Here is an 18,508-nt window from a genome sequence, read left to right as displayed (position 1 = left end):
CGTGGCATTGCCATTCTCGGCTCTATAAACACCACCCATCGTACTCTAACAGATACGCAAAAGCCCCAATCCTCCTGTACGTATAGGATGTGAACGAGCTAAGAACCAAGCTGAGTACATTACAATTGTTCGAACCAAGTTTGTGGTTTCTTGATGTACTTTTCACATTTTATTTTCTCCTTGTGCCTTTCTTGGTGTCAAGGATGCCTGCTCAAATCTTGCTCCATGTCCACCCTTCCGCCTTTTTACAATCACGGGTTCAAGGCGTCTTCTACGTTCTACCTGAATGGATCCACAGCTAAATGCCTAACTATTCTCATGGCTCTAAAGTGAAAAACCACAAACCACCTTCCCTGACATGAATTTTGCCCATCAAAAACTGACTCGTCACTCTTCCAGCCATTATACAACACATACAGTAAGATGAAAAGCCTATTAGATCGCATACAAACATTTCAAGATAGGATGTACAAACTACGAAAGGAGCAACAGAACATGCATCCAAATAACACCTATACTCGATAAAGTGATAATCATAAATCTGTATTACACAAAAAAGTTATAAAAACATCATCTTGTTCTTTTGCCAAATTGTTTCATCATATAGTACAACAAAATTATTCATTGCAAACATCACTGTCCAAGTCTCAACATATAGACAATTTCCTAGTGCGATCTCCTTTTCTTTTCTTCTTGGGATGGTAGGAAGGAAATGAAGGTTTTACAGCCATTTAATGGTGAAAGGATCTGGGAGAGCACAATCTTTGCAAGGAAATGGAATATCCCGTTAAGCTTTACGAGTGTCAGATTTGGAACTGATCATTTACATTTTGCAGAGAACAACCCAGGTGAAAAACCTTTTAAAAACTAGGCTTGAGATCTTGATTATATCTCCATTTTGTAGCAGGATGCACCCAAAAACAAAGCTCAGCATGTACTTGGTGCTTACTTTCTCCTCCCGGCACCAATAGATAGAAACTCGAAGCTCCTTAGGGTGTCGTCTCGTCCAGGCCTTGCAGCAGAAACACGAGCAAGAGTAGATGTCTTCGACTCAAAACCAGGTTGAATCCTTTGGGTTGTAGACAGACGACCACCAGATGACATCAACCTGCTTGAGCGACCGTCACTGGGCTCACCAGAAGAGCTTGGCCTACTTGATGATGCAACTGCTCTCTTTGAAGTACTCCCATTCCTAGAAATACGACCTCTTTCCCGATCTGCTTGCTGAACATAAATCAGATTATTAGTATTACCTTATTTTCCCCCTAAATTTAGAACAATATCCGCTAAGACGATTAATTAAACAAGATCAGCAAGAAGCCAAATCAGGCTTCCTTTACCAGCACGGCCCAAATTAAAAACTACCTCCGTTACATCTTATTTGCAACAATTAAACATTTTTCCTCTCTACTTTATGTCAAATCGTTGTAAATAATACGTAACGGAGGTAGTATAAAAATAATACTTGTACATGTTTAAGCAACAAAACAGACCCTCGTTTGAAACAGTTTAGTTGCTCATGGTTGGTACTCCTACAAAAAGCAAGCATTTATATATACTTACCACATCCTTTGATGATGGCTCATCTGATGATCTATGACGTGAATCACCTTGCAAACCTGAGCTCGAATTATTTCTTCTAGTAAATGCCTCAACTGTACCAGAAAATCTATCTCGGAGTTCTTGTCCTACTAGGTCACAAAACAAACAGTATTTTAATAGCACTTTCATTGAGAGAAGATTAACTGTTATTTTCTACTTATCCCAATTGATCATTGAGAGAAGATTCACAGCACTTTCAGGAAGGAAAATTACCTGGAGTCCTCTCTGCTCTTTCAGCAGAAGGTCCGGGATTTAAAGCAGGTTTCGCAGTTGGCTGCGAGATAAAGGCATATAGCAATGTGAGATAAATAAAAAAAAAAAAGTTTTGAAGAATAGCTATATAGCCATTATACTAACCCGTGAACGGGAGCTGGAACCAATTTGTGGATACTTCAATATTGTCCAGTCAAATACATAGTCAAATTGGTAACCTGCACCAACAAACAATTTATGACATTACTATTGTAATTTGACAATTCCAGCCAGGGCAATATTATACACAGATATGATTTCTAGAAAACACATAGCTTGTCACTTCAGTAAAAATAATGAATACCTTCTCGAATGAAAAGATCCCGAAATAGTCTTTTAAGATATGAGTAATCAGGCTTGTCATCAAACCGTAATGATCGGCAATAGTGGAAGTATGATGTGAACTCCGAGGGATAATTTTTGCAAAGAACCTGTATTCAGCAATAAGCTTTAAAAGGCTGAAATTCACAGTTACAAAGTATAAAAGAGGAAGGTATAATCTTGTAATACTAGAAATCCAGCCCCTTTAGGTAAGATAATCCAAAAGGCACAGCAGGAGCACATGTCAATACCTCTATGGGCGTAAGCATTTTCTTTTCACTTATTTTGTCATACTTCTGCTTTTTAGTTCCAGCTTTCAAGCCCTGCCATGGAAGGCTGACACATAGAATGCTTCATGAGTAAATCATGTTACATGAAATATAAGGTGTATATAATTAAGACAAAGGGGGAAAAAAATGAATTCTACCTTCCCCTCAAAAAATACATAAGGACATAACCAAGGGACTCTAGATCGTCTCTTCTGCTTTGTTCTAAAAATAAAATTTTAAAAATCAGTTACAAGTTCAAAAAAAGAAAATAGAATAACAGCCAACAATTATATGACTATATAAAGAGTTACTATCAAACAATGGAAAATCAGAGGTGAAAAGGCAATCTCACTTACCAACACCAAGATGAGTATTGACACTAGCATATCGAGCAGTCCCGGTGAGATTCTTGTTTTCTCTGCATAACGTTATTCATGAGAATACAGAGATGACATTAACAACCAAAAAATCATATAATTAGCACTAACAAAAAACATATAATTAGCACTAACAAATATAAATAAGAAATGAAAGACATGATAGCCCTGTTGTGAGTTGAAAATAATTCAGGAAGTTGCCAGTGTTTTGCCACCAAATGATGATTTCATGATGATTTTTGAGTTAGCTGATAGCACTAGCTTTCTATTTAAAAAGTGTAGGTTATATTTATTAATTAGAACTTAAAGCATGTAATATGACATATATGAGCACCAACAATATTTTTTACTCTATTTTTTGTTTTAGCTTTAACACATTTATTTTCACTCTATTCACATACTCTACCTTCTGATATTGTTGTAAGTTTCATAGGAAAAACACAATCACATGAGATCTCGTAAAATTTCAAGATTTGTCTCAATGTGTAAGTGAACTGTTTTAACAAAATGTTCTATGATTTTTATTTTAAATAAATATTGGCACTTTTTATAGCATCACATACTTCCTCCATTTTTTAATTAGATAAATATCTTTCCTTTTTAGTTGATAAATTCCCTCTATCTTTCTCCTATCACATAGCCCTCTTTATTTTTTCTTTCCATACCTCAATACTCAAAAAATTGTCTTGGAGTCCGCAACTACAAAAGTGATGCATCTAATAAAAAACAAAGGATGTATAAATTTAAAATCTAAACCAATTATGCTAAACAAATTAACTTGAAATCTTCTCATTCTACAAGTAATGACAACATTCAGCAAAGTTTCATTTTTCCCTACATTATGTATAGGCTAGCAAAATTCTAAATTTTCCAACCGCATCTGATTTAAATCTTAAAAATTTGAAAACTATTTTGTTCAGTACACTACAAGAGTCCCCACAAACAGATAAAACCTAACAGTTTAAACTTAAGGCACATCCAAGAATTTTACTTTTAACGATGATGTAGGATCAGCGTGGATTAAGAGACCTCGAAAGCCATCATTTCAAAACTTAAGTATTATTCTGCTACAAGTGGGTACACGAGGATGTCAAAGTACCTGTAAGGTATGTGTTTGTGTGTTTGAAGATCACGATACTTTTTTGCAAGGCCAAAATCAATGACATACACCTGCAAGAAGAACAACAAAAATTGGCAGGAAAAGTAAGCATATTTCAATGATCTTGAAATTTATAATAAGTTAATAACCAACCGAAACTCAAAAGGCAAGTGATATTATAATGGTGAAATTGTGAATCATTTAATCCAGTTTACTATTGACATTTCAGTAACACTTTCCTTTGCTTAAAAACAAACCAATAGGGTATGATATTGATGTTAAAATTAACTAATTAATTAATTATATATATATATATATATATATATATATATATATATATATATATATATATATATATATATATATATATATATATATATATACTCGATGAATCAGTAAGAAATTTTCTATGGTATACAATAGACTTTGTGGCACATAAAAAGTAGTTGCACAATGACAGGTTTTGGCACAGATTAAATGACCAAAATTGGTGCATTAACTTTCACAGTTGCAATCTTTAGCTTGCAGGATTAATTTAGAGAGGCACAAAGAAAAAGAACATACTCAAACATCAGACATCAATATTGACCAGTCAACAAACCACCTCAAGCATCTGAAAGGTCAATAATTCTGCAAACTAATAAGATTCAACTACCAAATCCCAATAACAGAGCAAGGACAACAATGAGATAAACAACATTAGAAAAAAATATCATAGCTAACTAGCCACTTCGCCAGCTGCCACTAGGCAGATCACACCTTTAAGCCCCTTAACAGAGATATTCATCCACATGACACCTTTCTGCATAGCCTTCAAGTGATAGGCAATCTGCATTGTCATGTCTTTCAGTTGCGACAACAATCACCCAAACTGAAGCAACCATACCCAATAAAATTCAACTCCTTCACATCCAATATAATAATTCTTCATTTCCCACATCAAGTGAGCCATTTACACATTAGAAAGATACTCTAAAAAGGGAAGGGGTCATAAGACTCGTAATGATTGGCAGCAGGCCTATATATTTAAATAATAAGAAAAGGCAACAATGATAATTATCCAGTTTAAAAGACAAAACTTCAACGCATGATACAAGACAGACCTCAAAAATAAGTGAGATGTTGGCTTAACTATCGTGCCCAAGAAAAGGGGTCACCACTCACCCCTATCACAGTATCAGGTCTGGGATTTCACAAACCAAGAGAAAGAAAAGGCCCTTGCCAGGTATGCGAGACAATGTAGGTATTTCTGATGGTTTCAGTTAGAGAGGAGGAAGTTCCTGATTAGTTTAAACCAAGCAAAAAGCCCATACTAATAAATTTAAAATTACACACGGACAGATCAAGAAATAACAAGAACATATGACTGGGACTCTGGGACAGAGATCAAATATGAACGTGAAGGAGCACAGTATCTGAGCCAGAAATGTGCAACTGTGCAAGGAGGTACAACTTGAAATAATTTGAATCCAGGAATCCAAAGGTCACAAAAATTGCCTTGTAACCACAATGCGGCGAATGCAGTCTCAAAAAAATGTTTCATAGCAATATTACTTTAACTGGCAAACCATCGTAACTAGAAAAATAACATTAATGGGTTCTGAGCAAAGAGTGAATAAAAAAAACATTTATTTATGACATATGCTTACAGGCTACAATAGTTAAAGATCATTATTCTCATCTTGATATCTAGTATTTTCAAACAAAAAGCACTTGGAATCAAACTTTAGTAACATAACCAAATAAACCTAGCAGTCAAATCCTCACAGTGACACAGATGAAGAGAAAATTCTTGATGTTCAAGATGTACCTGATTTGCCTTCCGTCCAAGACCCATTAAAAAGTTGTCAGGTTTAATATCACGATGAAGAAAGCCTCTTGAGTGCATATATTCCACCCTATTGATCTACATAAGAAACCAAGGGAAATTACATTAAGCAAGTGATATCCATCCAATGCAAATTACTGTTTAAAAAGTAGCTTACCATTTGATCAGCAAGCATTAGAACTGTCTTTAGAGAAAACTTGCGGTTGCAATAGTTAAATAAGTCCTCTAGACTTGGGCCAAGAAGATCAATAACCATGACATTGTATTCACCTTCAACTCCAAACCATTTTAGGTGGGGAACACCAGCTGCATTTCAGATGAGAAAATAGACAGATTAGTGTACCCTTCTATAATCAACAAACATTCACAAATCACAGAGAGGTGGAAGGAAAGAGAGGTCACTTACTGCCTCCCTGAAGAAGCATGTACAATTTTGACTCATAATGCAGCTGAGGATGCTTTGTCTTAGCAGGTTCCTATAATAAACAAAATATTTTAGTGTGTGAAATAAGCAGACAGAGAAAAATATTCCGATGGAAAGTGGTTTGTTTCCCATTTACACAAATACAAACCAGAAAAAATTGTTGACACGTACATGAAGAAACACAATGTGTGGAAATAAAAAGGTCTAAATAATGGGACTCTCACTACTCGATGCATTATTCAGAAAGAACTCACAAACTCCATCCTTTAAGCTATTGTCATCATCCAACATTTAAAAAATAGCTGTTCATTTACAATTGAGACAAGTAGTGGAGCATTCATGTATTTTTATATAATTTCTGGTTAAACTAATACCTAAAAGAACTGAAGATTGCAACAGCAGCAGAAAATTTACACATATACAATGATCTGGCTAGAATAAACTACAAATTACTCCATAATTACTCAGCTAACAAGCCTGTAGGTATCAGCACACAACATCATATTAACCTATAAGAAGCATATACTAAGATAAAACATACATATTTAAACACTATATACTGTGAAGTATAAACAAAACATTAAATTCAACCACACCAGTAAACTTTCACCAATTTAAACCATAAAAGAAGAATGATCAGGACACAAACCAGCTTAACGGCGACTTCCTCACCAGTCTGTACATTGATACCTACAACAACAATCAACACAAATTTAGAGCAACATTCCATCAAACATAATATCTTCTTAACAAATACTACCAAAATTTGGCAAAATCGCGGTACCTAAGTAAAGCTCCCCAAATGAACCACTACCAATCTTACGGCCGAGCTTAAACTTCCCACCAATTACATGATCCATGGTAAAGCACTCTCAAACAGCTTAGGCTAACCCAATTTAAAAACTTTGAAGACCCCCAAAAAAAAAAAGGAAAGAAAAACCCTTGCCCCAACTAAAATTTAGAGGAAACTAAAAATTTCTAAAAGATTACTACTTTTATACAAGTAAATAAGAGGGAAAAAAGCTCCCTTAGATCAACCAAACAGATTTTACCAAATAATTCCTACTATTTGTACAAACTACAGTTTAATCAGAAAACTTCAATTTTTTGAAAAATTAAGAGAAACCCAGAAAAAATTTTAGAAAATAAAAAACGCCCTTCTTATCAGATCCAACAGTAATAAAGAGTTGAAAAAAGGGGGCTGCATAACACTATTAACCCAGAAAAAAAAAATGAAAACAAAAAACCCTAGAACTCGAATTCAACGGCGATGATTATTGAAAATACGGAACAACTTTTCGATTATCAAACGGCATTGCCCAAAAATTGGCACAGCGATGATATAATAATGGAGAAAATTAGGGGAAAAAAGAGTCGTTGAAGAAGAGGATTGAAATTAAAGCTAGTTGAGTAGGGAAAATTAAAAATCGAATCTTGAAAAATCGAAAATTCAGGAAATTATAGATCTGCTAAAGAGTTTGGATCTGTGTAAGAGAGAGATTCTCCCGGAAAAAAAAAATGAGGAGAGAGAAAATGAAAGGAGGAAGAAGAAGAGTTTGGCAAAGGGAAGAAACAAAAAGGAAGAGGATAATAAAAGGAAGATGAAGAAAGCAGCAAATTGTGATTATTGTTTGTTATTGGTGTTAATTAATTATTAAAGTGTAATTAGTTAATTTATCATTTTTAATTGAATCTTTTTTTGATAAAAGCATAATTGAATCTTGCTAACAAGCGCTTAAGGCAGTAAAAACAAATTACTCCGTGTTATATTTTCTAAAATGGTATTTTAGGTAAAAATGGATGTCAAACTCAAGTATTGGTTAATGTAATTAATTTAATGTTTTTATTTTTAGTCATTTTAATTAACGTCTTTGGAGTGTTTGTTAGCTTTTGCCTTTTTTATTACTCATGAAAGTAAATTTTAATTTTTTTTTTTTTTTTCATCAAGTAGCATGCGCCATACATTTTGTTGGATGGACGTGTAGGGTGTTTGATGAGAATCGAATTTGATTGAATATTGGGCACTATATGCAATTTACTTATTCATAGTTTTAATCAACTAAACCAATTATTACTTTATTAATTGATGGTCGCAAAATACTACAAAATGTATAAAAGGATTGATTATATGGAAATATTGATTTCATGCAATTATGTTTTTGGTTATGCTCTATATTCGATTTGTCAATCACCACTTCTTAGTTAGCTTGAATTATTGAGACAAATTTTCCAAGAAAAATATAACTATTATTCTACAATTCTTTATTCCTATGCTTAAGTTGGTTGGATGGTGTTTGTAGTTTGTTGGGGAATAAATTCTCTAATTTCATTCAATACATAAATTGTTCATATGAGTCATCACTTCAATTAATTAATTTGATTGAGTTATTATTCTTCTTTTATTCGAAAGTAAATTATATATACTTATCTTTATTTAGTGGTCTATATGAGCACGCGAACATTTCAATAAATCATGGAGTGCACAACGGGAAGGAAAATAAGGTAGATACATTTAGATTAATGTCAAATAATTAAAGTAAAAGGAAAAAATAAACGCATAAAAATAAACAATAGTCATTTTCTTATTTTGTATGCATTTTGCAAATACGGAGTAAGCTATAAAATGGATTCCTAACTTTGGATCTATTGATTAGTAGTCCATCACATGCCTTAAGTCCAACAATAATGAAGCAATAGCTCATTTAGAAGGGTTAAGCTCAAGTATGGTTCGAGTGCAACAACCAAGAATACCTTTAATGTCACTGTAAATAATTAAAGGAGAGATCTCAAGCTACATTCTCATTCATACAATTGTGCACATCAATACCAAGAAAGACAAATGCTTTCATAACCAATAGAAACCTTAGGGAACAAGCATGCTTGGTGGAGTTGGTAGGGAATTCACCTTGTGACTTGGATGTCACAAGTTCAGGTCACAAGTTTGAGCCCCACCAACTACAAATGCTTGGGAGTAGGGAGATTTTCTTACCTCCCCCTCTACTCTCAAGCAATGACCTAAAATAGCTGCCTTAGGGAGATATTCTAAGCAAATATGATGAGAGACTTTTCTATAACAAGCAGAAGTTATTGTCTTTAGAATTTAAGAGATTTAAAAAAACTAATTAATAAGCGAAGAAAAACAAAGAATTTTAAAATACTCGTACCACTAAACCATCTACTAGTATTAGTTATTGTTAATGGTAATATTGCACATACATCAAAATCAATAAGTAATTAGACTCCCTCCACCAGAAGTTCTTTTGGAGACAAGAGAAAGATAAAAACAGCATCCCCCTTATTGCTTGGGATAAGATTTGTAGACCAAAGGATGCAGGTGGGCTAGGTCTCCGGCGAACACTGCCTCTTAACAAGGCATTCATTGCAAAGTTGGGGTGGAAAATTATCTCTGAACCTAATAGTCTATGGGTTAAAATCATTAGAGATAATTATCTATGTAATAAATCCTTCTTTGAATGCACTCCAAATGTTAAAGATTCTCATATTTGGAGGAAAATCCTTGCCCAACGGGAAATTTTAAGAAAAGGAATTCGATGGAAGATTGGAAATGGAATGGATATATACTTTTGGATTGATAATTGGGTAACCAACCAAAGCTTAATTGAACTACTTCGTATGGATCCTAATCAAGTTGAGTTAGACACAAAAGTTTCAGACTTCATTCTCCCCAACAAACAATGGGATAGACAGAAGCTATGCTACTTTCTCCCAGACAATATCGTTTCTCAAATATTAGGAATTCCATTACCTAGCAGCGCGATGCTAGATATGCCGGTGTGGGGTCTTACTTTGTCTGGCACATTTACAGTAAAATCCGCCACATGGCTTGCCCATAATCTTGACCTTGATGATAAATGGGAACATCTTTGGATATGGAAATTAGATATCCCTCCTAAGCTCCAAATCTTCTTGTGGCAAATTCTTCATAATAGTCTAAGCGTTCGTGATACCCTTTACAAAAGAAACGTAATTCCTTTTAGTGATTGTGGTCTATGTAATATTTATAGCGAAACAGTGAACCATCTTTTTCTCACTTGCATTCATTCTAAAGATGTTTGGAACCATACCTTAGTTAAGAATTGGTTGGATTGTAGAGTTCCCTACACTGATTTAGTTGAAGCACTTTTAGGTTTAAAAAAACACAAACTATCTATTAGGAAATTTATCTTCCTTATTTGGAGTATTTGGAAAGAGCGAAATTCTATAATTTTCCGCCAAGAATCCTTTGATATTCCTAGAATTTTCCACCGAGCGCAATTTGCGTTCAATGAGTGGCACTACAGAATTCTCACCGATACCTTTTTTTCATCGGGTTCTCCTATTCGGAGATCCTCATCTTCTCCTTCTCATTCTCCAACAAACACTATCATGGTTTCCTGGGAGGCGCCACCAACAAATTTCTACAAACTCAACTTTGATGGTTCGGTGCTCAACAAATCAGCAGCAGCAGGGATTCTCATCAGAGACAGTAGTGGGGCAGTTTCAGGAGCTCGCGCTTTCAACCTCGGCACCACCAAGGTTTTCATAACAGAGGTCATGGCTCTTCATAAAGGCATTCTTCTTGCTCTTGAGCGTGGGATCAAAAACATCATAATCAAAGGTGATAATCTTTTAGTAATCAACTCCGTTAATGGCATCTGGTCAGCACCATGGCAAATTGATCATATTATTCAAGACATTTGTTCACTTCTTAGCAATTTCGATAACTATAACATTCGTCACATCTTTCGAGAGGCAAATCAAGCAGCGGACTGGATAGCAAATGTTGGTCATTTAGTTAGTGATAGTATGGATATAGTCCCTTGTTTCCCATCCTTTCTTCCGACGCACTAGGAATTCCCCTCGTGAGGAGGGTTTCCTAATGTTTTCTTTTTTTCTTACCTTTGTAAAAAAAAAAAAAAAAAAAAAAAATCAATAAGTAAGAGTACAAAAAAAAAAACAAAAACAAAAAAACCAAAAAAAAAGAGGTTGATATATACAAGTATATGGTAGCACTTCCTTCGGCGTTAGACACCTCAAAAATGTTGCAATCAACTTACGCGTAATTATATGCAAGCGATCCAACCAAGCAAGGCAACATCTTATTGAAATCCTTCTAACAAAGTTACCATAAAAAAATATCAACCTTAACTAAGTTATTGTTTCATTGTAAAAAATAAAAATAATAAAAATAATAAAAAATAAAAAAATTTATTTCTTTGTGTAAGTTTTTCCAAAGGCAAATATGTAGTCTAGTTGCATGATTTTAATACTAATATTGTTAGTAGTGGATAACAAGATTCTGTGACCTAATTAACAAATACCATGCCAAGCAAAAACTCATGTTTAAGAACAATAAGTATGACTTGGTTATATTTGTCTATATTTTAATTCTACACTAATCTTTCTTTTAATTATTTTTTACACTAAGCAGAAATTGATAGGTATCCCAAATGCTTTGATTACGACATGATAATTACACTTACCAATGACATTTCAACAGCTAGCACTACAAAAATTAACTAATAGGGTTTATTTACTAATATAATCTCTAAACTTTTAGCTAATGTGGCAACCAAAAAAGATATACAAAGCTATCTTATAGCAATGCTTTGTACATGTAGACAACAATAATTATAGCGGCTAATTAAGAAAAAGTTTATCTTACTTCGAAATATGTGTTCTTATTCTTCTTATGGATTATACTAATTATATGCCTTATTGCACTTTCAAGTTTTAAAGTAAACAATTTTAGACCCTCGTCAAATTAGATTACTCTCTCGGTCAAATTTTAATAGTGGTATCAAAAATTTGTGATCAAAATCGATTAGTCACTTCACTCACTTGATTAGTACATAGTAACAAATTAAAAAAAAGTAAACATGTTGTGAAGAAAAACGATTGATTTAGTATTGGCAAGGTGGATGACTTACTTTTATCAACTAGGATTTGTGATCAACCTTTTGTCATTTTTATGTTGACGAATGAAAATACTACCAGGTGACAAGGTGACAATTTACAATAGCTTAAAGAACTTGACCAACTATATAAAGCTTGTAATTAAGTTTTTATATATAAATAAAACTTGTGCATGACTTTTATTATGGTTCTTTGAGTTTTTGAATCATAATTTTATGCAATCATGATGTCTCTATTTATGAGGATTCTTTTACCCTTTCAAACTTTGTTGCGTATAATTTAGGAATAATATTAAGTTAGGTAAACTTTCTACAAAGTATGTGTTTTTTCTACTAGGATAACTTCTTAAAAAGACACCGACTTACTAGGATAACTTCTTAATATCGAACGCTTTGTAATGTGCTTCAATTTGGTGGATGCCAGTAAAGTGAATCAAGGTTAACTTAGTTGGTTGAAGACCTTCCTTCTACCTCTGTAAGAGAGATTCGATTCTCACCCCAAGCAAGTGAGATCCTTAAATTTCCCTTTATTTGCAAGGAATTCTAAAAAAAATGTAAAGCGATCATGACATGATGCAATACTTCACATATCAGCGAACACGCATTCTCTTGACACGAAATAATTTGCCTATGTGAACAAAGGTCACACCCCTTAGTAATCAAAGGGGGGAAGACACACAAGGGGCAAGAAATTTTACTTCCTCAACTCTCTTTTGTTGCCCTTCATTTTTGTCTACTTGTTAACAGCACAAAGTGCCAGCTATAATAAAGACTCAATCAGCCCATATTCTCTAATCTACTGCTTTATATTGAAATACATAACATAGCCTTGGATTTTCTGAAATATACTTGTATATATATAGTCACTCCAAAAAATTTCTGGCCCAAACCCTAGCAAAGTAGGCATTAGATGTTCTAAGGTACACTGTTCACAAATCAGTCTAATCATCATTCATCAATATAATTTAAAAAATGAAGGGTCAAAATCAAAATTATATTTGGATAGAAAGAAATTGTGGGTCAAGATATTAATATACTTAATGAATCGTCACTATTCTAAATAAATTATTACACTTGTGAAATTGTACCATTTATAGATGTGATTTCACATACAAATTTGTGCTTGACTGGTATGCCAACAACATGTAATCTCAACCGGACCCTTTTATATTTTGTTCTTGGACTTATTTGTTGCATGATATGCAATCTTGCATACACATAACATATTAACATAACACAAAAAGTTTGTAAATACTACGTAAAAATTATAACATGTTTGATTTAGCTAGTTTAGTTGTTAAAGTCGGAGTCATACTTGAAATTTACTACCTTGTTACTTTGCAGAATAGCTGATAGCTCACCTGCATTCCTGTTTTTGTTGAGCTACTAGCTCTTCGATGATGATGGTGGATATCGGGATCAATCTTTATTCCTTGGTACCTCTTCACTCCTTTGAGATGGTTTGTAAGGGCAACAACTAGTGTAGTTTCTGAATCACAAGACACATGCCGAACTCTTTTGCTAAGACGTAATTTTCTGATAGGTTTCAGGCCTTAGGCCTCCTAGGAAAAAAAAAATTAGTATAAGCAGATATTGGATCTCATATTAATTATAAGCACAATGAGAGTGACAGAAACATTTCATGGAATTGAAGTACTTTGCAACTGAAAATAGTATAGTGCACCCGGGTGCACCATGCGCATGGTGCACCCGGAAAGAATATTAGACATATTTTAAAGAACATGGGAAAAAAAAAAAGAACATGTTAGTGTTTGAAAAAGAACATACTTGTGTTTGACAAAAGAACATGTTTGTATTTGACAAGAACATGACATTACAAAGAACATAAAGTCTTTACAAAAAGAACATGTTATTTTTATGGTTACTTGGGTGGTTGAACGTGTTTGAAAAAGAACATTATATTTGACAAAAAAGAACATGTTCGTGTTTGACAAAGATATAGGTGATCATTGGGTAGACCGGGCCAAGGTTAAAAAATCAGCTCACTTCTCGAGTCGGGCCAAGTTTTGGGCTGAAGTTTTTGTGCCCAAACCTGCCCAAAATGGTCCGGCCGTGCGGGCTTTTTCGGGTTGAGTAAAAAAAATCAACTAAAATGCATAAAAACGCGATCCCAAACCCGCCCAAAAATTTAAATTTACAGGTCGGGTTCGACTCGATTTGGGGGCGAAAAAATTCAGCCCAAAACCCGTCCAAAATCAAGCCAGGTCGGTCTAACTTTGATCACCTCTAGCCAAAGAACATAAAGTCTTTACAAAAAGAACATGATAATACAGTAAAGAACATGTTCTTTTTTCTAGTTACTCGGGTGATTGATTTTTTTTTTTTTATTATAAATGTACATACATTAAATAACATATTGTATAATATAAAGAACATATAGTTCAAACTCAAAGAACATAATAATCAAATTTAAAGAACATATTATGCTCACGTTCTTTATAAATATCTATAATGTTCTTTTTTTTCGCCCATGTTCTTTTAAATATATCTAATGTTTTTTCCGGTTGCACCATGCGCATGGTGCACCCGGGTGCACCAACCATACATTACTTTGCAACTCTGTTGTCAAATCTATTACATTGATTTACTTTCTAGTACATTCTAATTACAAACTCTGTTCAAGCTCAAGTAGCTGAGATCACATATGAATGATGAACAACCCAACAATCATCGCTGATTCGCTGCCACTTAATGTGAATTATATACAAGAAAAAAGGTAGTTAATGAGTATTGACTATAATGTCAAGCAAAATCGGTACTTTACAGTCTACAATAACTGCAAAGACCATCAAATAATTAAGCAAAATAGATACTTCTACAACAATTGCATCATTTTCACGTCTGTGCAATTCTGAAGTCTCAGCTTCATCTGAGAGTCTGTTATTGAGCAGGTCAGACTGGCCTGGTCTGATTTTCTGGATTAGGGCTGAACTTTGCATCCCAGTTGCTGAACCATTATTCAGCACGACTTCTTCATCCCAAAATCCAATTTTAAGCAATTTTGCTCATTTGGGCAGAAATTCAAGACCCAAAAATTTGCTAGAACCCAAAATTGGAGCAAATCAACTCCACCATTGGGTTTCCCGCTGCCAGTCCCAAGCTTGGATAAAGGAGGAGGGTTTCGGTAGGCCAGTGACAGCCAGTGTAAAACTTTGTCACATCCCATGACATGAGCCAGAAGTGGAGCAAATTGTGGTAGCAGCCAGAAACATGCAGCTTTATGTTAAATACACTGTATATGCTAGCAAGTTACTGTCAATATGCAACCAGATAACATGAACTATGACACAGTCTTGTTTGCCAAGTATTTGGCCATTTTATATTTATAGGCCTTCTAAAATGCTGTAAATCTGTAAGTTCATTCACGCTACCAATAGTCTCCACATGAACAGTTACCATCTTTGAAATGGTGAAACCGGCTATTATCTCTAACGATTATTTCTCTTTTAACAATCTTAGATATGAACTTTATCGCTGTATGGCAATCACTACACACTCGTATATTCTTGGTTATGCAAATAGTTGCTCCCTCTGGAGTACTTATGATGCCATATGCTATTGCTAATCTCTCACTGTGATTATAGAGCAGACTCTTCTTGAGCTCCTCATCAATATCATGGAGCACTTCGCCTGTATCAGGAACATATCCTTCTTTCTCCATCTTCTCTAGTAACTTTTCTAGAGCCTCCTTTATCTTTTCATAACATGGATGAGATTTATCTCCTGCCACGAAAGCATGTAATTTGTTCTTCACTTCAATCCAGCTGCAAGCTGCTTCTTTCAATAGCCCTTTATTCCTCATAGTTATTCTCACATTTGCAGCATCTTTCCATCTCTTAGCAGCAGAATACGTGTTTGATAAGAGGACATGAGCCCCAATGTTACTAGGATCAACTCTGAATATTTCTCTTGCAACTTTTTCAGCCATATCGACATTTTTATGCACTCGACAAGCAGAAAGCAACGTGGACCAAATACTGCTGCTTGGAGAAGACATCTTACAAATAAAATCATAAGCTTCTTTTAACCTTCCAGCTCGGCCAAGAAGGTCTGCTACAGCAGCATAGTGCTCCAACTGTGGGGATAGTTTATAATCATGAATCATGCTGTTAAAGTAATTCCAGGCTTCATCTACTAATCCAGCATGACTACAGGCTGTTAAAAGAGCTACAAAAGCAACAGAGTTGGGCTTTACTCCCTCGTTTTCCATTTGCTTGAATAAGGAAATGGCATCGTGAGCATGCCCATGTAAAGCGTATCCCATGATCATTGCTGTCCATGACACAGTGTCATGTAGTTTCATGTTATTGAATATACACCTAGCAAGCTTGATGTACCCGCATTTTGCATACATGTCAACTAACGAACTAGCAATAAGCACATTTTCCTCGAATCCACACCTCATAATGTAACCATGCAACTGCTTACCCAAACGTAAAGTTGTTAGATGAGCACAAGCAGGAATGATGCTCGAAAATGAAACACTCCCAGGCTTAACTTTCGCCATTACCATTTTTCTAAACAATTTTAGACCCTCATCAAATTGTCCATTTTGAACACATCCGGCAATAATAGAGTTCCAAGAAATGCTATCACGAGAAGGTAAAAGCATAAACACCCTGTATGCATTCTCTATTTGATTGCACTTAGAATACATGTCAATCAATCCACTTCCAACGTACAAGTCGACATCGATTCCATTTCTAATAGCATAACCATGAATCTCCTTCCCTCTAACAACATCCACAAGTTCTGCAAACATTGGAAGAACACTTGACAAACTAAAAGTATCCGGCTTAAGGTTTGCCTTTCCCATGTCCCTTAACATAGCTAAAGCGTCTTCAAACATCCCATTTTGTGCATTTCCTGCAATAACTGTATTCCAAGAAACAAGATCCCTAATAGGCATGACATCAAATACTTTCTGCACGCCACTCTTTCGAAAACCCGGTCCCCTACCCTTACTACGACTGTAATCCAAACCACTACTACCCATTACATCAAAATCAAACTCAACCACATTGTCCTCAACTTTAGTGCTAGGCAAATCATCACAACTCCTATAATTTAATTTTCTTTGAGGCATTTCATCGAACACATGGCGGGCTTTACCATTGTTCTCAAAATTCTCACTCAAAGTCTCCAATTTAGAATACATATTCATCAATGCATTGCCAGTGTAAATATCAATATCGAGACCAACACGTATAATACAAGCATGAACAGATTCAGCAAGCTTCAAACTTTTCAAAAAAGTGCATGATTTTACAACAGAAGGAAAAACATTATGATCTGGGTGTAACCCAGAAACTCTCATATGATTGAAACAAATCAAAGATTCAATGAAAAACCCAAGAGAAGTGTAACATCTAATGATAGATTTCCAAGCAAGAAGAGGGGGAGATTGAAGGGTATGAAAGAGATTGATGGATTCAGGTAAAAAATTGAGGTTAGAGTAGATAGAAAGAAGAGTGGAAATATAATATGGGTTGAATCCTTTGAGTTTGATGATCTGGGCATGAAGTTGTTTTGCTTGGGATTTTGAAGAAATTGAAGATGGGTTTTTGAGAAGAGTTTTCAGGAGTTTAGAAGACGTCATTTGAGTTGTAAACTGAAATAGTGTTTCTATGATCAATATACATGTACGTAATATTTTGCATTCTTGCCTTCTTGGTGCATATATGCTCAGACTGCTCGCCTACTTAAAACTTAAAAAGCATACTCCAGAGTCCAGACCGAGTACTCCGTATTACATTATAACTAGGGATGTCAGAGCTGTCAATTCGAGTAAATGGGTCGGATTTGGATTGGGTAAGAGTGGGTCGGGTCAACTCGAATTGGGTCAACTTGGATTAATTCCATTACTTATGAGGGTCGGGTTTGGGTTGGGTCATGCTTGAGTCGGGTCACGTCGGGTCATACTTCTTATCGGGTTTAGGTCGGGTTACATTTGGGCCGTGTGAACAATAGGTTGAGTTTAATTCGGGTTTTCATGGGTTAAAACGGGTTAGGGTAATTCTCGGATTCGAGTTGGGCTCGGTTCAAGTCAATAATTAGTGGATCAGAATCGGGTTTGAGTCGGGTTAGGTTCAAGTCAATAATTTGCGGATTATAATCAGGTTGAGTCGTTTTCAAGTCGGGTCATTCTCGGGTTCAAGTCAGTAATTTGCGAGTTATAATCAGGTTGGGTCATTTCCAAGTCGGGTCATTCTCGGATTCAAGTTGGGTTATGTTCAAGTCAATAATTCGCAGGTTACAATCAGGTCAGGTCATTTCCAAGTCAGGTCATATTCGAGTTCAACTAACTATAAATAGATAATTTTCATGTTTATCAAGGTAATTATTTCCTTTGACTATAATATATATGACAATATACTAGGGAACTATAGTCTATAATTTA

At 34.9% G+C, this 18,508-nt stretch overlaps 2 protein-coding genes across 3 annotated transcripts; both read right to left on the bottom strand.

Annotated features, from left to right (window-relative positions):
- Positions 1–527: 527 nt before the first annotated feature.
- Positions 528–7,731, bottom strand: LOC145631762 (casein kinase 1-like protein 10). 2 transcript variants are annotated; one of them, XM_081683935.1, is made up of 14 exons: positions 6,957–7,731; positions 6,822–6,862; positions 6,155–6,224; positions 5,906–6,054; positions 5,731–5,826; positions 3,921–3,991; positions 2,801–2,862; positions 2,603–2,666; positions 2,427–2,511; positions 2,159–2,285; positions 1,960–2,033; positions 1,816–1,876; positions 1,564–1,691; positions 528–1,224 (listed from the first exon to the last, which is right to left on the bottom strand). In XM_081683935.1, exons 1-14 carry the CDS (start codon positions 7,030–7,032, stop codon positions 946–948), a joined length of 1,383 nt encoding a protein of 460 aa, XP_081540061.1. In that variant the 5' UTR covers positions 7,033–7,731; the 3' UTR covers positions 528–945. The 2 variants fall into 2 exon arrangements, with proteins under 2 accessions (XP_081540061.1, XP_081540062.1); XM_081683936.1 differs by having other exon boundaries at positions 1,564–1,688.
- Positions 7,732–15,475: 7,744 nt separating this feature from the next.
- LOC145630300 (putative pentatricopeptide repeat-containing protein At3g23330) lies at positions 15,476–17,818 on the bottom strand. The gene has a single exon (XM_081682548.1). The coding sequence runs from the start codon at positions 17,705–17,707 to the stop codon at positions 15,476–15,478; it is 2,232 nt and encodes a 743-aa protein (XP_081538674.1). The 5' UTR covers positions 17,708–17,818.
- Between the last annotated feature and the right edge of the window lie 690 nt (positions 17,819–18,508).

This window comes from Chenopodium album, chromosome 5 (genome assembly GCF_948465745.1).
Source record: "Chenopodium album chromosome 5, dcCheAlbu1.1, whole genome shotgun sequence".
Classification (NCBI taxonomy): Eukaryota; Viridiplantae; Streptophyta; class Magnoliopsida; order Caryophyllales; family Amaranthaceae; genus Chenopodium; species Chenopodium album.
This window is presented reverse-complemented; position numbering and strand designations above follow the sequence as displayed.

Coding starts and splice junctions, on each gene's coding strand:
- LOC145631762 (XM_081683935.1), bottom strand. CDS start 7,032: ATGGATCATGTAATTGGTGGGAAGTTTAAGCTCGGCCGTAAGATTGGT. Junction 6,863..6,956: donor ATTTGGGGAGCTTTACTTAG/GTACCGCGATTT, acceptor TTGTTGTTGTAG/GTATCAATGTACAGACTGGT. Junction 1,692..1,815: donor AAGAGCAGAGAGGACTCCAG/GTAATTTTCCTT, acceptor TTTGTGACCTAG/TAGGACAAGAACTCCGAGAT.
- LOC145630300 (XM_081682548.1), bottom strand. CDS start 17,707: ATGACGTCTTCTAAACTCCTGAAAACTCTTCTCAAAAACCCATCTTCA.